The sequence below is a fragment of the Diabrotica virgifera genome, chromosome 5, assembly GCF_917563875.1.
Source record: "Diabrotica virgifera virgifera chromosome 5, PGI_DIABVI_V3a".
Classification (NCBI taxonomy): domain Eukaryota; kingdom Metazoa; phylum Arthropoda; class Insecta; order Coleoptera; family Chrysomelidae; genus Diabrotica; species Diabrotica virgifera.
The window spans coordinates 243,975,839-243,995,540 of record NC_065447.1 but is presented as its reverse complement, the minus strand read 5'-3'; the positions used below and the strand labels follow the sequence as shown (position 1 = coordinate 243,995,540).

Sequence of the window (19,702 nt, the reverse complement as noted above, 5' to 3'; positions counted from 1 at the left end):
GACCAGATATTTGTTCTGCGACAGATCCTTGAAAAAACAAGTGAACATAACATCGACACACATCATCTCTTCATAGACTTCGAAAGCGCATATGACAATATAAACCGAGAATTCTTAATAAAAGCAATGAAAGAATTTAATATACCAACACAACTAATAGAACTGATAAAAGAATCTCTAAAAGTAGAAAGTAAAATCCGGATACAAAACGAACTAACGGAAACAATAGATGTGAAAAAGTAGTAGAACAATACTCGAGGAACAATAATTAATAAAAGCGTGCAAATACTAGCATTTGCAGATGATGTTGACATAATCGCAAGATCAAGAAGAGAAATGATAGAGGCATTCAATCAAATAGAACGAGCTGCACAAAATAGTGGCCTGAAAATCAACCAGAACAAAACAAAATATATGCAGGTAAGTAAAAACACAGAAATAAGGCAGCCACAAAATATAACAATAGGAGAATACAACATTGAGGGGGTAAAAAACTTTACATACTTGGGATCCCTAGTCACATCTGATAATAACGTAGCAGAGGAAGTGAAGAGGCGAATATTTATTGCCAATAAAAGTTATCATGGCTTAATTCGGCAACTAAGATCAGACAACGTCGCAAGGAAAACAAAATGCCAAATATACAAAACCCTAATAAGACCGGTACTCACATACGGCTCAGAAACCTGGACACTCGCTAAAAGAGAGGAAACATTGCTAGCCACCTTTGAAAGAAAAATCTTGCGACACATATATAAGGGCACAAAAGAAAATGGAATTTGGCGAAGAAGGTACAACTTTGAACTATATGAAATATACCAGGATCCAGATATCATAACATTCATTAAAATAGGACGGCTGCGTTGGATGGGACATGTAGAAAGAATGGAAGAAGGCGAAATACCAAACAAAATATTGAAACAAATGCCAGTAGGAAAAAGAACAAGAGGAAGACCGAAGCTGAGATATTTAGAACAAATAGAAAATGATATAAAAACCTTAAAAATAAAAAACTGGAGAAAAAAAGCACGAAACAGATCAGAGTGGAGAAGAATCCTGGAACAGGCCAAGACCCAGAAAGGGCTGTCGAGCCAATGATGATGATGATATAAGTTCTAGTGCAACAATATTAAAATAAGTAAAAATTTTTGGAATAAAAATTGCAACACTAATTCGCGAAACCAAATTAACCACATCATGGTAGATGCCCGTCATGGGAACAATACCGTAGATGTAAGAAACCTCAGAGGAATAGATGGAGACACAAATCATTAGTTAGTCAGAACAATAGTTAAATCCAGAATATCTAGCCACAAATACAATAAAACAACAATGAACCCACAATGGAACATGAACGAAATGCAGAATACAGAGAAACAACAAAAATATAGAGAACAACTTGAACAAACCTTGAACTCTGATAGAGTATACAATGATATAGAAGAGCTGTGGGAAACGACTGCCGAAATAATAACCAAGACAGCCGACAAGATCTTTGGAAGGAGTAGACAGAATACGGCAAAAACATGGTATGACGGAGAATGTGTTAAAAACTGGAAAAAAGACAAACCGTAAGGAAGACATTGATACAACTACAAACAGACAAAAGTAAAAATGAAAACGACGACTGCCGAAAAGAAACAAGAAAAATAATACGCACAAGGAAAAAAAACTATGAACAAAAGAATATGGAACTATGGAGAGAGAGACCTACCCAAACCAGGCTCCAGAGAATTCTATACAGCAATTTACTCTGAGATAAGGAGACATAGCCAATTATATCCCTACATTAACCCTTAAACGCCCAACCTTTTTTAGGTTCCATGTACGCCCAAGGGTGGGTAAAAAATGTCCACCTCGAAAATAGCTAATATATTTATTGAGAATTGTTGGAAATCGATTAAACTTAAGAATCTTATGCTTAATAAACACAGCATCTTCTAAAATATTAATATAAATAATTTACAAACCTTACAACAAAATTACAATGTACATCAAAATTAACATATCAGTAAAAGCCAGTAATTCAGATTTGTCGATTTTCTCTACATTCTTCCTTTCAGCCTTTTCATTGGCGGATAATTATGTGAATTATGTAATTATACGTCGATAATTATATGGATTATGTTCCTACTGACGAGAAATTAAATAGAAACCTTTAGTTACAAGTTTTACCAAGTGTGTACTTTTTATGCCCACCCATATTTAACTCAAGATATTACCTTTATTTTCAAAAATATCGGTAGAACCAATTTAAGATTCGATAAAAGGTTGTCTATTTAACAATAAATAATTTTTGGAAACTTTTTAAACACGTAATAAATATGTTACAAGGGAATAGGCATTAGGTGGACATTTTTTACCCACCCTTGGGCGTTTAAGGGTTAAGAGACAATCTAGGCCATATGATAATCGACGGTAAATAACTAACTGAAGAATGCGAAAGGTATTTCAGTATTTCAGAGACCTTCTAAACATCATACAGGAAGAACAACACAAATAAGAGTCTATCTCATAGCGGACATGCCCGTCAAAATTCCCTCTTTCGAAGAAACCCAGAAGGCATTAAACAAGCTGAAAAGTGCACAAGAAAACGAAATTCTTTGTAACAAAAGGATGAAAATCAACATATTTATCATTTCTAAACAAAAAATAAGCATAAAAACAAATATAACGAGCGATCCACAATTATTGGGATCAAAGCTATCTGTGCAAAAAATTACGTTTGTCTTTTTTTAATCTGAAAGACGGCCGAAGTGTGACGTCACGGCCAATTGCATCTATATTCAGTGTTGTTATGATCACTGTTCCAAACAAAGAATAAAGATTGAAAACACGTTGAAAAGCTACCCAATCTCGAGACGTTTTAATTCTTATAAAGTTAAAATTTTGCTTACTCTGTTACTTTTTATGTTCAATTATAATGTTTTTTAAGTTAGCCTACGTACACTAACAAGTATCTGTCAAAGTTGACGTAAACTAGAAAGTATATCTGAATTAACAATAGACATGCACTGTATAGCTATCTCTGTCGTTCAGAATATGGATGTTCTATGGTGACAATAATTTTGGATCACACGTTATTATCCCTACAGCATTATCTCACGAAATGTCTTAAGGGTTCGTAAATTGTCGTAATGATTCCATTTCAAATCACTCAAGTTTGGATCAAAAAAACTTTTGGATCTCCGATTTGTCTGAAAATTGGTATATAGCTTCTGCGGAACGTAAAAATAAGATATTTAAGTTCAAAAATATTCTTCTTCTTTTTTTCTCAAAATGTTATTTTATGCGATTTTACAGTGATTTGGTGTTTATTTAAACAAATTTGCATTTTCTATCCTAAAGTATCAATCGAAAACTTAATATTTTAATAGAAGGGACTCAAAAATGTCATTATATGGCATTATAACAAGTTATTTTGATTCAAAACAAGTTTTTGGTCAAATTTTATAGTGTAGATAATGTTAAAATACTGTTTTTTACATTTTCCTCCATTCTCAAAATAAATCATAATCGATTTAGATGAAAATTTGCCCATAGATAGCCCAGACATGGGACTTTGAGTGGTGAGAAGGATTTGAATTATATTATAATACCAAAAAAGTTACATGCAATATCATAGCCAAAAATATGGGCGTCTAATCTAAGTACAATTGACTCGGAAAATATCGACCTCACGACAAAAATTGTTAAAAAGAAATTGTAATAATCGCAAAAACGATTTATTTGGAATAATTTCAGTTCCTACCATTTTTGTCGAAAAGTTAAAAATGGCGGAGATATTGAGCAAAACAGGTTCTCCTTTAAAATCAAGATGGCGGCTAAAGTAACTGAAGAATTCATTCGCGATTTTAAATTTAGGCTATTATTGACCCCCCTACAGATTATAAAAATAAAATTTTGGGCAGTTCGGCATACAAGGTCAAATGCTATCCCGACTGGACTAATATACTTTTGAGTCTGATATTATTGCATGTAACTTTTTTGGTATTGCAATATAATTAAAATCCTTCTAACCACTTAAAGTCCTATGTATTGGCTATGTGTGGGCAAATTTTCAGCCAAATCTATTATGATGTATTTTGGGAATGGAGGAAAATGTAAAAAACGGTATTTTAATGTTTTTTACACTATAAAATTTGATCAAAACCTTGGTTTGAATCAAAATAACTTGTTATAATGCCATATAATGACATTTTTGAGTCTCTTCTATTAAAATATTGTTTTCCAATCATTCTTTACGATAGAAAATGCAAATTTGTTTAAATAAGCACCAAATCATTTTAAAATCGCATAAAATATCATTTTGAGAAAAAAAAAGAAGAAGAAGATTTTTGACGTTAAATATCTTATTTTTACGTCCCGCAGAAGCTATACACCAATTTGCAGAAAAGTCAGAGCTCCAAAAGTTTTTGCCTGAGTGATTTGACATGGAATGTACCCTAAATAAAGTAAGAACCAAATTTCAGGAGGATCTGTCTAGTAGTTTTTGAGTTACAATATCCCTCGTCTTTGAAAAAGTAGTTTTGAGAAAAACGCATTTAAAGTTTTGACAATTTCGTCTTCGTCTTCTTATTTGTCTGTCAAATCGTAAAGTGATGCACGCCTCAATATATTTTTGAACCGCGGAGTAATCTACAAAAGAGGAACAGTTGTTGAACGTTTCTCACTACGCTCAATCGTGCTGGTGCGAAACCGAGGCAAAGCGAGTCGATGGTGGGGATATTCAACATCCTGTACCTCTGATAATTTTACTCCGATCAATCTGAAATATTCAGAAAATATTCTTGAAGTTACGCACTTTCATTTGATATAATAAAATTTGATATAATTAAAAATTTCAAATTATACCCCCTCCCTTAAACAATGTAGGTACACTTTAACTGCAATTTATAGCTTTCAATATTTGCAATTAAACACAAAATATCAAATGCCGAGACAAACGTACCCTTTACAACTTTTGTCACTTTTTTCATTTAATTATTGAATCCTCTTCATAAGAGAACAAAACTGTGTTTCAATTCTTAACCTGTTTCCAACAAAAACTTAATTATATCTTTGTTAATGGAAAATAAACAAAGGTTGACAGGGATGCGTGCTATTAACGACATTTATTTTTCGAAGAAGCTTTTCGTGGTTCTGTAATCAATCATCTTATTTCTTTGTCTTAGACTTTAATGCTCCTAAGTCTTTGTTGTTCTAGTGAAAGTGTTAAAGATTATCTATAATCCTAATCAATGTTTCGCTTTGGCATAAACAAGTGAAAATCTGCTCTGATGTAGTCTTTGAAGTGGTTGTAGGGGTAGTGAGATTTAAGAGGATTAGAAATACCTCACGTCTCACAGAGCTTGTGTATATTAAACTACTACTAGAATTGATTGATTTCGCATATATAAATTTATATTATAACAGAATATTGTATATATGGTGAGGCAGATAAAGGGCCTATTAGAAATATCTCGAGAACTAAAGGTAAGAGAATCATGAAAATTGGAATACATACACGGGTTTTGAGGTGTGAACTATTTAATGAAAATTTTTGGTCTCTTTGCTACTTCCGGTTACACCGGAAGTTGATTGTAACTTCGTTTTTTTTTAATGCGACACCCTGTATATATTTACAGTTTTGGATTTTGCTTGATATCTTCTTTCTTAAAACATGAGGTTTTGTAATATTATACACGGTAGTTTAAAAGATATTACGGTTTTTTATAAATTTTTAGCAAACTCCACACCCTGTAGAATTGTACTGGTTTAATATCAAAAACTCCGTTTATGTTCAAGTGATTTCTAATATAGTCTATTATTATTAAAAACTATTAATATAGCGAAATGTTTAATTTTAGTATACAGGGTTGGTCGAAACTCGGAATGAATATTTTCAGAGTTTTCTTAAATGGAACACCCTATATTTTAGTATTGTAATGAAATGGTATTTTATAGTACTTTTTATTTCTTAAGCATTGTCTATACCTAACTGCTTTAATTTGTAAGTTATTCGTAGTTCTTTAAGCCAAACATTAATTGCAACAAAAATTACGTGAAATTTTATTAGGTTTGCCGTGAAAATATTCAATCATAAATAATTTTTTGAAAATAAAATGTTAAGATTGTTGGTGCATAAAATATTAATAAAAACAAACCATATTATAGCTAATTGGCTATGACTTTGACACTAAACTTGATTAAACATTAGACATTGTATTGTTTTTATATGTAGTTCCAGTTGATTTGTTGCCATTAGTAATATAAATTTTTGTAATGGGGAACTGATTAGTAAAGTTTTTGTTTTAGGAGAGTATAACAAAAATGTACTACTAGCAATAAGAATTTATCATCTGCAACTCCCTGACCGACGACAATCAAAAAGAGAAACTTTTCAAAGTTTACTAGAATAGTTTCGACATACTAGACACTGAGGGCCGGTTGTTCGAACGCTAATCAACAATGATCATTATCAAATATTTAATTACTGTCACCAAAACTGTCAATGTCAACTTTGTTTGGGTTGCTGAAAACATAATTAATTACAATTATGAGATTTATTATTAATTATGTTAATAATTATTGTTATATTAATTGATTATAGACTCCACAGACTTTTTAACAACCCAAACAAAGTTGACATTGACAGTAATTAAATATTTGATAATGATCATTGTTGATTAGCATTCGAACAACCGGCCCTTAGATTACGAGAACGTTCATACTAATATGCAGATTCTCAGTGACACTAACATTTAATTCATTTTAATCATTTACAATAGTTTTTGTTCGATCAGATTTCTCGTAATCTAAATTTCCAGTTCGTTGGAACCGCTCTAGTAAATTTTGAAAAGTTTCTCTTTTCGGTTGTCATCTATCATGGAATTGCTGATGATAAATTCTTATTGCTAGTAGCACAATTTTATTTGTTATACTCTTCTAAAACAAAAAAACATCTGAATCAGTTCCTCATTAGAAAAATTCATATTAGTAATGGTAGAAAAGCAACTGGAACTTCAAAAATAGTAGAATGTTTAAGCAAAGCAAATAATGTTTAAGCATATTTAGTGTCAAAGTCATAGCCAACTAGATAGAATCATTTCATTACAGTACAAAAATACTTCTTCTTCTTTAAGTACCGTGCCCAAATTTTTAGGCGTGGGTAGCTTCCATAACAATTTGCCGATATCGTTCTCGATCTTGTGCGGCATGTAATAGTTGATCTGCTGATAAGCCAGTCCATTGACAAAGGTTTCGGAGCCATGAATATTTCTTCCGACCAATTCCTCTTTTTACGTCGATCTTTCCATTGAGTTTTAACTGCAGCATCCTGTATCTGCTATCTCTCATTATATGCCCCAGATATTCAAGTTTTCTCTTTTTTACCATCTTGTGAGTGAGTGTGTGAAAAAATGGCTTGGATGCGAGTCCGTTATCATCTTCATTAAGTCACCTTCGCCTTGACCTACTCTGTTTAAGACTTCTCTGTTTCAAATGCGTTGAACCCAAGATATTCTGAGCATTCTACGATACGACCACATCTTAAAGGCTTCTAATTTGTTCATCATGTTAACCTTCATGATCCAGAAGAGTGTACAAAAATACAGGGTGTTCCATTTAAGAAAACTTAAGAACAGGGTGTTCCATATCAGACACTCCATAAATGGAGTGTTTGTTATCAAATCAGTACAATTCTACAGGTTGTGAAGTTTGCTACAAAATTTATAAAAAACCGTAATTATCTTTTAAACTACCCTGTATAGTATTACAAAACTTCATATTTTAGGAAAGAAGATATCGAGCAGAAACCAAAAATGTAAAAATATACAGGGTGTCCCATTTAAAAAAAAACGAAGTTACGATCAACTTCTGGTATACCCGGAAGTAATAAAGAGACCAAAATATTTGCATTAAATAGTTTATACCTCAAAACCCCTGTTTTCCAATTTTCATGATTCTCTTACCTTTAGTTCTCGAGATATTTCTAATGTACATAGTCTATGGATTAATGTACAATGTCTAAAAGTACATGAATTGAGCAAAAATAATGTTACTCCTTCATTTCTATCTAACTAGCCTTCTTCGGTCCATCTTTGGACATAGTATTCCGCCATCCTTTTCCATTCTTCCCTGTATATCTATTGCTACAGTCATCCACCTAGAGCCCACGTGCTTCTTGATATCATCTGCCATATCATTTGGGGCCTTCCTCGTCAATATTCCCACGGTCTCCAATTTATAATAGATCATTTTGTTCCATCGGTCTTCTTTTTTCGTATATTGTGCCCGGCAAATTTCTATTTCAATTTTGCAAGTTCGTGTCTAACATCCATCACTTTTGTTTTCTCTCTTATCCACTCGTTTCTCTTTTTATCCATTAGTTTTATGTGTAACGTTTGTCTTTCCATTGCTCTTTTGCGTTTTATGATTTTGTCCATGTTTTCTTTTGTAAACGTCCACGTTTGGGAACCGTAATTGAGAACAGGGAGTATGCGTTGATTGTATATGTTGGTCTTAAGATGTTTTGGATATATTTTGTTCTTAAGGATGTAGCTAGTTTGCCAAATGTCGCTAATGCCAGTCTAAATTGTCTTTTGATTTCTGCTGTTTGGTTTTCCTTGTTAAGTTTTATAATTTAACCCAGATATATTTATAATCGTGAACTTGTTCTATTTCATCTTGTCCGATCCTCATTGTTATTTCCTTCTTTTGGTCTTGCTATAATTCATATTTTTCAAGCCTATCTTTCCAGCTTTTATCTCCAGTTCTTTCATCATTTCAAACAATTCTTCTTTTTTATCGGTTATAAATACGATGTCATTAGCGTACCTTAAATGGTACAAGCGTTGTCCACAAGCTTCATATAGCTTTTTCAATTCAGGCATTGGTCTTCGATTTCTTCAGTATTGTCTTAAAACCAGTGACGTACTGGTGGTAACGGTTAAGAGTACAAAGCTATTTACAGAAATCACAGTCATAAATTTGCAGAGTGACGAATAACAACTTCTTTAACAGCAACACTTCGAGACTACCCAGCTTCTTAAAAACATAGCTCTGTTGTGTCATTGCTGGTGTGTTCTATTTTTCATGGGAATAATTGTATTAAACGTCTCTTCTCCAAATTTCTTTCTTCCATGGTTTTAGCAAAATTTTTACTGCCAGATGCCTTTTTAAAGCAAACCCTCCTTCTTTATCCGGGCTTGCGACCAGCACGGGTAGTTACTGAACTACTTAATTCACCCAGCAAATACCAGAAACGACGGTAAAGGGTTTTTAGGGATGAATAAACTTTGGGGTGTAATGATGAAATGCAAAAAAAGGTGAAAGAGAAGAAAGAGGCTAAAAAAGGATGACAGGACTAGAATAGTGGAAGAAAAGGGGTTAAGGTAGCAAAGAGGAGAGCAAAGCGTTATGGCTACTGGTATCGAAAGATCGTCTGCAAAACTGTATGAAGAGTTGGAAACGCATGAGGGTATGAAAAAGTTATACATTATTGCTAAATATATCATCAAATAACTTGCCTCATGTACGGCAGATTAAGAAAGCAGATGGAAGAGTCTTAAGAACCAATGTCTAAATAAAGCAAAGATGGTATGAGTACTTTATAAAGTTGCTAAACAAAGAGTACCAGAGGGGTGACAGAGGTAATACCGGGGATAGCAAGAGAAGGTTGTCGAAGCGTTAAATAGGATAAACAGGCTAAGTTGGCAGTAACAGCAACAGCAATAGCTTGCCAGCTTAGCCTGTTATATATCAAGACTGATGTGAATACTATTTCGAGTAGGGACATACTGTTCCCGGATGATTATATCCATCTTCATCGGCAGTATGTCGTATAGGGTCGTAACTTACAGGGACGCCATGACGACGTTGTCAAGAACGTTGCCACGTCTACTCTTATCCACCATGGGTCGCCAAGAACGCTGCACGTGACCACCAAATTCGCTCTCGTTACTATACATAGACAGCAATGGACGTGGAAGAAATCACATTGTTACATATTATTAGTTTTACCTACGTCTCAAAAATGTTAAGCAGAAGAAGGATAAAATATGGGTACATCGTTTTATATCAAATTGAAGCAAAAGTGGTGTTTTGGTCAAGATTTATTGAAATATCCGCGTAATCCTTTGAAGCACTTTTCCACAAACATGGCCGATTTTCGATATCTACAATAGATCTTTCCGATCAAAACTCATTTTGCTTCCTAGCTTTCCATTTGGTATCTAACTGGTTGGCGACGGAATGAGTGACGTTACGTAAACTCTCATTTATATTGCTGGTATCTTCGTCAAGTGGCCAGGATAGCCAGTCGCCACAAGAGGAACTGTAGACAGTGGCGACGCCTCTAATTCGGGCCCGTTGCCAAGTGGTCGCCAAGTGAGATACCTGCCATTTATTTTAAAAGAATTAATTGGAAACGTCCCTGGTTGCCTGACCCCCGGTGAGGTATGAAACCTTTAATACTTTTAAGTATGTACCCTTCAATTTGGACCAATATGGTATACAACCAACTCCTGGCAGCTATCATATCTTAAGCATAAAATTACTCATTTTATATTATTCTCTTATTATGTAAAGATGAATTATATGGAATATGCTTTGGTTTAATAAAAGTAACATTCTCTATATTATTTTTCAGACTTCAGCGGCATAGTACCAGCTTAAGCAGAAACGGAACGGGTTCCAACTTCGGCCGCACCAATGGCTCAACGCGCATCCCCACCCGAAACAGCTGTCGATACAACCGCACTTCGAGCCCAGGCCCTTGCGTCTACTACCCAGCTAACCGCAACAACAAGGAAATCACACAGACAACAGTATTAATAGGAGATTGACAGTGGGAGCACCACGAGACGGCGCTGATGGAAGACCATGACGTATGACACACGTCTCTTCAGAGCATCCACCGGTTCTACGGGATCGGCGAGGAAAGTGTACAGGGTGATTAAGATAAGAATACTTTTTGTTTACGAGTATGCTTGATTTATGATGTTTATCAATTTGAGTATTAAACCTAGAACAAAACACAAGGTTGTTAAGCATTAAAAATTATTATACAATATTACCATATACAAGTATAAAATCACAGCTGGAAACTTGTGATGACAAGTGATGACAGATGACATAATAATTTCGTGAAAGCAAACTATTACCCAAAATAGAAAAATCTGATCATACGAGATCACTGCAGAATCACGGTCATAAGTTAGTTGACTAAAATATCATTTTTATATAAATTTAAGAATAGAAGAATACATTGATAACAGATTGCAATTCAAAAAGTGGTCACGACGTAGGTGCATGTTTTTTTATATCAGATTAAAGCTTTTTTTATACGAAGTTATAAGGTTTCCTATGAAAAAATAGCCGTAAATAATTAGGGTTGGCAGCTGTTAAAAACGCAAGGTATCATAGATAAAGTGAAATAAAACTAGCGCGCAACGCCACTGGTGTGACAAGATGACTGCTTTAACAACTTACACTCGCAATCAAACATTGTCTACCTTGACAAACCAGTGGCATTGCGCGCTAGCTTTCTTTTACCTTATCTTTGATAGAGTCTCTCCTAATAACTGCAAACTTCTATTGTCCCCGAATAACTGCAAAAGTCTGAAAACTACCACAGTCACAGAAGTAAGTAAGTCACAGGTTGTGCAAAGGGAAAATCATAATTCTCAGTAGCAGGCAGATAATAATAGAGAGAGATATAGAGGCAGATACTTAAACAACAATATATCTAACCAGTACCTTCATCATCAAAATGGGCTCGACAGTCTTTTCACCACTGCAGTTGATTCCTTGAAACTTCTTTCCATCTTCTGACCCTCTTAAAGTCTTCTTTAATATCATCAATCCATCTTTTACGCGGTTCTGCTCTAATTCTTCTACCCTCTGCCTCAAATGTCAATCTCTTTGTGTTGTCGGTATCTGACATCCTAGGAATGTCTTCAGATCTTCTTATTCTCTGCAACTTAATAAATTTCACAATACCTATCTGGATTTGTGTATAATTGGAATAATTCAAAGTTATATCTTTGAAAACAGATTATTTTCACGTACGGCCCCAAAAATATTTCGAAATATTTTCCTCTCAAAGATTCCTAAGTACTTTCTCGTCGTTTTGAGAGTTCTATTTGCTACTACTATGCGTCTTTTTACTTATTCGCTTGACGTGTTTTGTTGTATTTACTATCGATCAAGGATATGTGCAAATATATCCAGGATCCTTTGACTTGCTCAAAGATATAATTGTTAATTTAGATTTTCTTCTTCCTACGCTGCCTATATCTTCTACGGATATTGGCCATCATTTCATAGATATAGCTGCCAGAAAATATAATTGTTCTCAATTCGTATAAAATTAGATCTCAAGTTCAATTAAATGGTCACCTTTTTGGTTACGTTTACCTGTTTAGCCCAAAGGTTCCTACAGAATCTACAATCCTTGCTTTGCCAACTTCTACATTCAGATCGTCCATTTTTATTACTTCTTGATTGCTTCTAATCCTTTTGCCAATATTATTACGGTATACTACAGATATGCAGTCGATTTAATACTCCTTGCGGACAGCAAATTTTGGTTGATCGCACTACGAAGTTTTGAGAGAGGTAGGTATGGAATTGGAGGAAATATACTGCTTGAAAAAATTAAACTACTTTTCAATATCTGCCTTCACAACGCCAATATTCCAACAGACTGGAACAACGCTACTATGATTCTATTACACAAAGCAGGAGACAAAGCTAATTTAGAGAATTACAGACTGATTAGCCTCCTCAGCCATTTATATAAGTTATTAACGCGAATAATAGTTAAGAGAATGGAAAGAAAGTTAGAGACTTATATCAACCAAGAGAACAGGCAGGATTTCGAAAACGTTACGGAACAAATGACCATCTACAAAGTATAAAAACCATAATAGAGAAAGTAGTGGAATACAATAAACCTCTAGTTCCAGTTTTTATCGATTTTCATAAAACCTTTGACACAGTAGAGCTTAGCAAAATATTATAGGCGCTTAAAGAATGCATTCTATTACAGAAGCTTAAAGAATGATTATAGGTATACAAAATTATTACACAAAATATACTTACAGGCAACAACAACTATTAAATTACATACTAACAGTAATCGCATAAAAATAGAACGGGGATTAGACAAGGAGACCCAATGTTACCTAAACTTTTTAATACGGTTTTAGAACATGCTTTTAAGAGTTTGGATTGGATGACAAAGGGAATAAAAATAGATGGAGAATACCTAACCAACTTACGTTTCGCCGATGATATAGTCATAATAGCTGAGGATCTAGGTATGGCAAGAGAGATGGTACAAGAACTCGTTGTGGCTACAGAAAATGTAGGTTTAAATATAAACATCTCGAAAACAAAAATAATGACAAATTTGGTACCCAACCAGAACATCAGTATTGGTGGAAAGGAAATAGAACTCGTAGATAGATATAAATATGTGGGACATGAAACTACGATTGGCAAGGATAACCAGACTCATGAACTGAATAGAAGAATCGGCCTTGGGTGGGCAGCATTTGGAAAACTGAGAGAAACTTTTAAAAGTGAGTTGCTCACATGCCTAAAGAGAAAGGTATTTGATCAGTGCGTCCTCCCAGTCTTGATGTACGGATCAGAAACACTTACCTTAACTAAAGCCTCGGCTACCAAACTAAGAGTCACGCACAGAAGAATGGAGCGGTCAATGTTAGGAATAACTCTGCGAGACAAAATCAGAAACGAAGGAATCAGGAGAAGAACAAAGGTGACTGACGTCATCGAGAGGATAGCCAGGTTGAAGTGGAGATGAGCAAGACAGATAGCCAGAATGACAGATGGGCGATGTACGAAAAGGTTATTGCAATGGAGGCCAAGAGAAGACAAGAGAAGCGTCGGTCGACCGCCTACATGATGGAGTGACGACTTAAGAAAGGCAAATAAAAGCTGGATGAGAGCTGCGCAGGATAGATGGGGTTGGAAACGAGGGGAGTAGGCCTATGTTCAACAGTGCACTTTTGAGGCTGGCGGATGAGGTATGAAATGAATACAAAAAACAACAATCATGATTTTTAGTAAGAACAAGATTGAAGACGAAACGATCTACGTTAAAAGAAAAGCTTTAGAGAAAGTTCCCAGATACAATTACTTGGGATAACTTAATGGGATCGCAGCCTTTAAACAAAACGCAGCAATAAGATGGCTTAAAGCACTTTCTATGAGATGAAAATGTATTCAATGGAAAACTGGTAATAATAACAAATTCTCTTTTACATGGAGTTGAAGTAAGGACAGTTATGGACGTAACTGAAAAGAGATTTGCTGGCTTTGAAATGTAGTGTTATCGAATAATGTAAAAAATATCATGGACACAACACATAACAAACACGGAAAGATCAAGAAAGATAAAAAAGAACAGAAATACTCAACACTATAAGAGAAATAAATTAGCTACTGTAGTCACATACTAAGAAATGGAAAAAATGAGTTGATGCGACTGGTTATACAAGGGAAAGTGGAAGGAAAAAGGGAACCGGGAAGACAGCGCATGTCGTGGTTAAAAAATTTGAAGCAGTGTAGTAGAGGAACACCAATAAATAGACTCTTCAGTACCGCTGCAGACAAAGTAAAATGAGCCGTGATGATAGCCAATGGTATTAAAGGATGAGGCAATCGAAGAAGAAGAAGACTATTTTTTGAAGCACTATATACAGGGTAGCGAGAAAGTATGGAAACACGGTAATTTCTCGGAAACAGCTAGAACGATTTTTACAGATTTTGGTGGGTAAGGGTCTTCTAATGCGGCCGATATTATAGTGGTAATTACATTGTTGTGGCATTTTCCGTTTTTCTGGAAATCTAATTAACTTTCTTATTTTAAATGGAACACCCTGTATATTTTTTGCGTTATGAAGTTCTTACAAGATACTGATTATTTTTGATGTTATATTCCATATACATAAATGCCATAATTTCGGAGTTACTGATACATTCATTAAAAAAAAATTTAACCAAATTATAAAAATCAATTTTTTCGGTCGGGATAGACATTATTTTAAGTTCTTTGGATCATTAGAAATAAAAAAGGTCTTTTGTAATTTTGCTGAAAAGTTAATCGTTTCCGAGTTATAAACAATTTAAACCTGAAAAAATCGAAAAAGGACGATTTTCAACGTTCAAAAACAAAAGTAAAAAATACTATTTTTAAAACCACAAAGTATCTAAATTCAAGTTCAAACCCTATTTTATCAGGTACCGGTAAGTAATTTGTTTTTATGTAATTTTAAAACATTGGTTTTTAGTTGTTCATGCAGCCGGATCACCCGTCCTCTCATATGCGCTTTATTAACAATTAAAAAAAACAGTGTTTTACAATAAAATATGCCAAAAATTCTTATAGGGAGCTGATAGAAGATGGTTTGAGCTTGATTTTGGGTACTTTGTAATTTTAAAAATTATTTTTTTTAAGTTATACTTCTTTAGGCGCAATTGAGATTGAGGGTGAATTTATATTGATCTGCGCGCATGCGCACACCGACAGTATGGTATTAGTCGTTATACGGGCTCTGATTGGGTGTTGAAATGATCTGTTAATAATAAATAATTGTTCAATATGAAGGTAAACAAATGTATAATATATTAGTTTTATTGTTGTGAGGACAGAAACAAAAAATTTTATAATTGTAGTGACATTTAAATAGTTTTTAAAAGCAACAGGTACGTAATAATTGTAAATGTATCATAGGTGCCAACCAAAATACATAGTATGTAATACTTTTATTTACATAATTTGATTACCATCAAAATTTCTATCAATATTCACCTAATATATTGTTTTCTTACTCTATGTTTTGTTGTATTTTTTCAATTCTAAATCATTTCAATTCAAAATCAAAATAATTTAATTTAATTCAAAAATGTCAAAAGCTTAATCCGTTTAGTTAGTCGATCTTCGCACACAATGACACATTGCCTCCGTGGCGAAGCGTTTAAGGCGAATGAACCCCAATATGCCAACCGCGCTGATAGCTGGTTCGAATCCCAATAAAAACTTTTATTTTTTTATTTTTTTTATACATTTTATGATTGTAAGTATATTTATTATATAATTTTATTTTCACAAAATACGTATTTAGTTAAAAAATTTTCCGACAATTAATGTTCAGAAATCATTTGTGGCATTTTTAATGTGTTTGTGTGTGTTTTATTCTTTTATTATTTTAATTTTTGGCACTGTTTTAATAAAAATGTTTGAGAAGTAGTAAGTATAAATTAGTTTAATATTTAAATAAAATATAAATAAAAAGTATATTAATTTCGTTTAAATCATATAATAGAAGTATAACTTCTTACGTGCGTACAAAGTACACACACATTCTTTTTTCTTGTGTTTTTGAACCTTGATAATTGTCATTTTTCGATTTTTTCAGTCTTAAATTGTTTATAACTCGGAAACGATTAACTTTTAAGAAAAATTACAAAAGCTCTTTTCTGTTCCCGATGATCTAAAGAACTTAAAATAATTTCTACACGGGCCGAAAAAATGTGATTTTTAAAATTTGTTTAAAATTTTTTTTAATAATTGTAGCAATAATTCCGAAATTATGGCATTTAGGTATAGGGAATATAACATGAAACATAATCAGTATTTCTTAAGGAATTTAAAACGCAAAAAATATACAGGCTGTTCCATTTGAAATAAGAAAGTTTATTAGATTTCCAGAAAAAGGGAAGATGCAACAACAATGTAATTACCACTATAATATCCGCTGCATTAGAAGACTCTTACCCCCCAAAATATGTAAAATTCGTTCTAGCGGTTTCCGAGAAATTACCGTGTTTCCATACTTTCTCGCTACCCTGTATAACGTATAACTGGTATAACTAACATATTTTGAGATTACAGTATTTATGGTCCTGTATCTTCCTATGAAGAAAGAAACTTCAAACTTTTCCGTACAGAGACTGACGCGTATAGGATGTACTACCCTGTATAATGAAGCGATTATGCTGCCAGACAAAGAAATACGGTATAACTCTAGTCACACTGGAAATATGACATGAAATTATATTTTTACCGTTAAATATATATTAAAATCTCAGTAACAGTTCAAATACAGTTTTAATAGACATTTTAATTCAGACTCGGAAGTTTAAAAGTCCTAAAAGAAGATCTTTTAATGAGTTCAAATACTAATTTGAAATATATACCGTTAGGTTTAATACTCCTTTGATACACTCCTTTCAAATGAAACTTTTAAATGGCAATTTACATTAGGTACTTTCAGCAGCAACTGAAAATCTGACTGCTACGTTTTTACTAAGTAGAAGTTTAGATAAACAGAGTAGGCAGAAATATATGTTTAAGTGTTATAAGCCACCGAATGTTTTATTTTACGGCCTAAGACTTACGAAGGGGACAAATATATGTTAAATGATAACCACGAGCTTCGGTCAAAACAGTTTTATTTTTAATTTTTTTTTAATATTTAGTACCAATATAACAACCAATTATAACAGCGGAGTCACTAGTTATATCATAGGGTGTCAATTGTTGAGGCTTCGGCTAGCTATGCCTCTCAGGTGTACGTACGTCATGTCCTAAATGCAAATCTGAACAATGAGTTGAAAAGAGATAAATCAAATAATACATATATTTATTAACACCTTAAAGTTCAGGAAAAGACGCACCCATCCATATGTCAACCATCCATTTTGGTCCAAGGGTGTGGATTTTATGGCTCTTCCTATTTAGGGTCTGTTTTTCGTTCTCGTCCCCGAAACTCCCAAAAATTTCGAAAATTTAAGTGGACCTTTACGGCCTGTGATAGTACTAATCATTACCTTTCCAACGCATGTCTAATTTTGAAAATCGGTTATACCATTCAAAAGTTACCGAGCTCAGAAGTATGACTAAATTTCTATTTAAAAAAGGGAAAATGTTTGTGGATATGTATGTATGTATGTATGTATGTATGGATGTACATATGAATGTATGTATATTTGTGGAAAAGTTAAACCGATCTGAATTTTTTTCTGTGTTTGAAGAGGGGGTCAGGGCCGATTCAGAACCGGTGTAGTTTGTGACTTTTGACCACCCACAAGCCAGATATAGGACTTGGTAGGTACAAAACGGCATATTTTTTGGGAGCATATATCTTCGGTTCAAGAAGAGACAGGAGAACCGCAAATACACCAAATCAATAGCGTTGAGTTAAGCTTTCAAATGGTGTTTAAGCCGTCAGAATCAGACATATACACCGCTCAGTATAGCCAAAAAACTGAAAATCTAAACTTTGAAAATTTTGATTATTCGACAATTACTCAAAATTTCAACCTTCGAATTACGTCAATAACTGAGTGTTTGTAGAAGGGCTTCGAATTTTTAAGTTATAGGCTTCATAAGTATAATCAAATTTATTTTCTATGGAAAAAACACGTTTTCAAGCTCAATAATTCCTGTAATACCTTCAGTTATCATACTTGACCTTAGATGCATCAGATACTACTGGTCAATACGTTTCAAACTCATGTTTAGTGATCAAAATCGGTTAAGCCGTTTAGAAGTTATTAAGCTACAAAAGTATAATCCAATTAACCATTATCCCCGAAATGGTTTATGTAATTGTAGTGGTTACGACGTTAAATTTGATCGGGTAACGGGCAATCCGAGTTCATTTACCGGCCATGCCAATATTTTTTTTCAATCTATTCCGAATAAAAAAAAATCTAGTGTACATTCGATATACACTAGATCATTTTTGAGAGATAATGCGATAAAGGCGACCATTTATAAAGCTTAACGTATAATCGAGTAAGATTACATTCAAATTCATACATTTAATTTATAAATAACTTTGAAAAACTCCTGATACAAGAATAAAAAACCGCTAAACGCCGTAAAAATGGGTGGCGCATACAATATTCCAGCTAAAAAGATCTGATATGAATATTACGTGGCACGAAAATGTATTTTCATTTTGACGCAAAATAAAATTCTAGTTTTATTTTAAAAGATTTCTTCATAATATTTGCTAAATTTGAAGTACACGCGCCATAAAAGAGCTTCAAAATTCAAACTGTATCAAAGTTATTCTTTTGTGGCGCGTTTTACTTCAAATTTAGCAAATATTATAAAAAATATTTTAAAATAGAACTAGAATTTTATTTTGCATCAAAATGAAAATACATTTTCGCGCCACGTAATACTCATATCAGATTTTTTGTAGCTGGAATATTGTATGCGCCACTCATTTTTACGGCGTTTAGCGGTTTTTTTATTCTTGTATTATACATACAGAGATTACATTTAAAAGCACACATCGCCTTATAGCTTTACTTACAAATAAAAATAAAAATGATACTTGGTATACTGATGAATCAAGATTTGCAGTTTGTGTATCCGACAGACAGTTTGAACTATCGGATCAAAAAAGTGCAAATCTTGACATCCATAAAAAGAATATTAGCCCAGTCGTTAACCTTCGGATGACCAAGCGGGGGAAATTGTGACCCCAGCGTATGTTTTTCTTTAATGAATTTAAAAGTATTTTCTATTTTATTTGACCGATTATTTTTCTATTTGACTTTAATATCATTCTAGATATCCTCATATTTTGAAATAAAAAAAAATCCCTATATTTTACGAATAAAAAATATATTCTGAAGTTGATGTTTAGTAAAATACCGTCTATAATGTGTA

General features: G+C 33.4%; 1 protein-coding gene across 1 annotated transcript in view; it reads left to right on the top strand.

Moving 5' to 3' along the window:
• LOC114325090 (FMRFamide receptor) overlaps nucleotides 1–18,934 on the top strand; it is a 1,095,033-nt gene extending 1,076,099 nt beyond the window's left edge. The window contains exon 8 of the mRNA XM_050650959.1: nucleotides 10,631–18,934. Within this exon, the coding sequence (XP_050506916.1) occupies nucleotides 10,631–10,826 (196 nt within the window). The 3' untranslated portion in view covers nucleotides 10,827–18,934. The remainder of the gene's footprint in view (nucleotides 1–10,630) is intronic.
• Nucleotides 18,935–19,702: the final 768 nt, after the last annotated feature.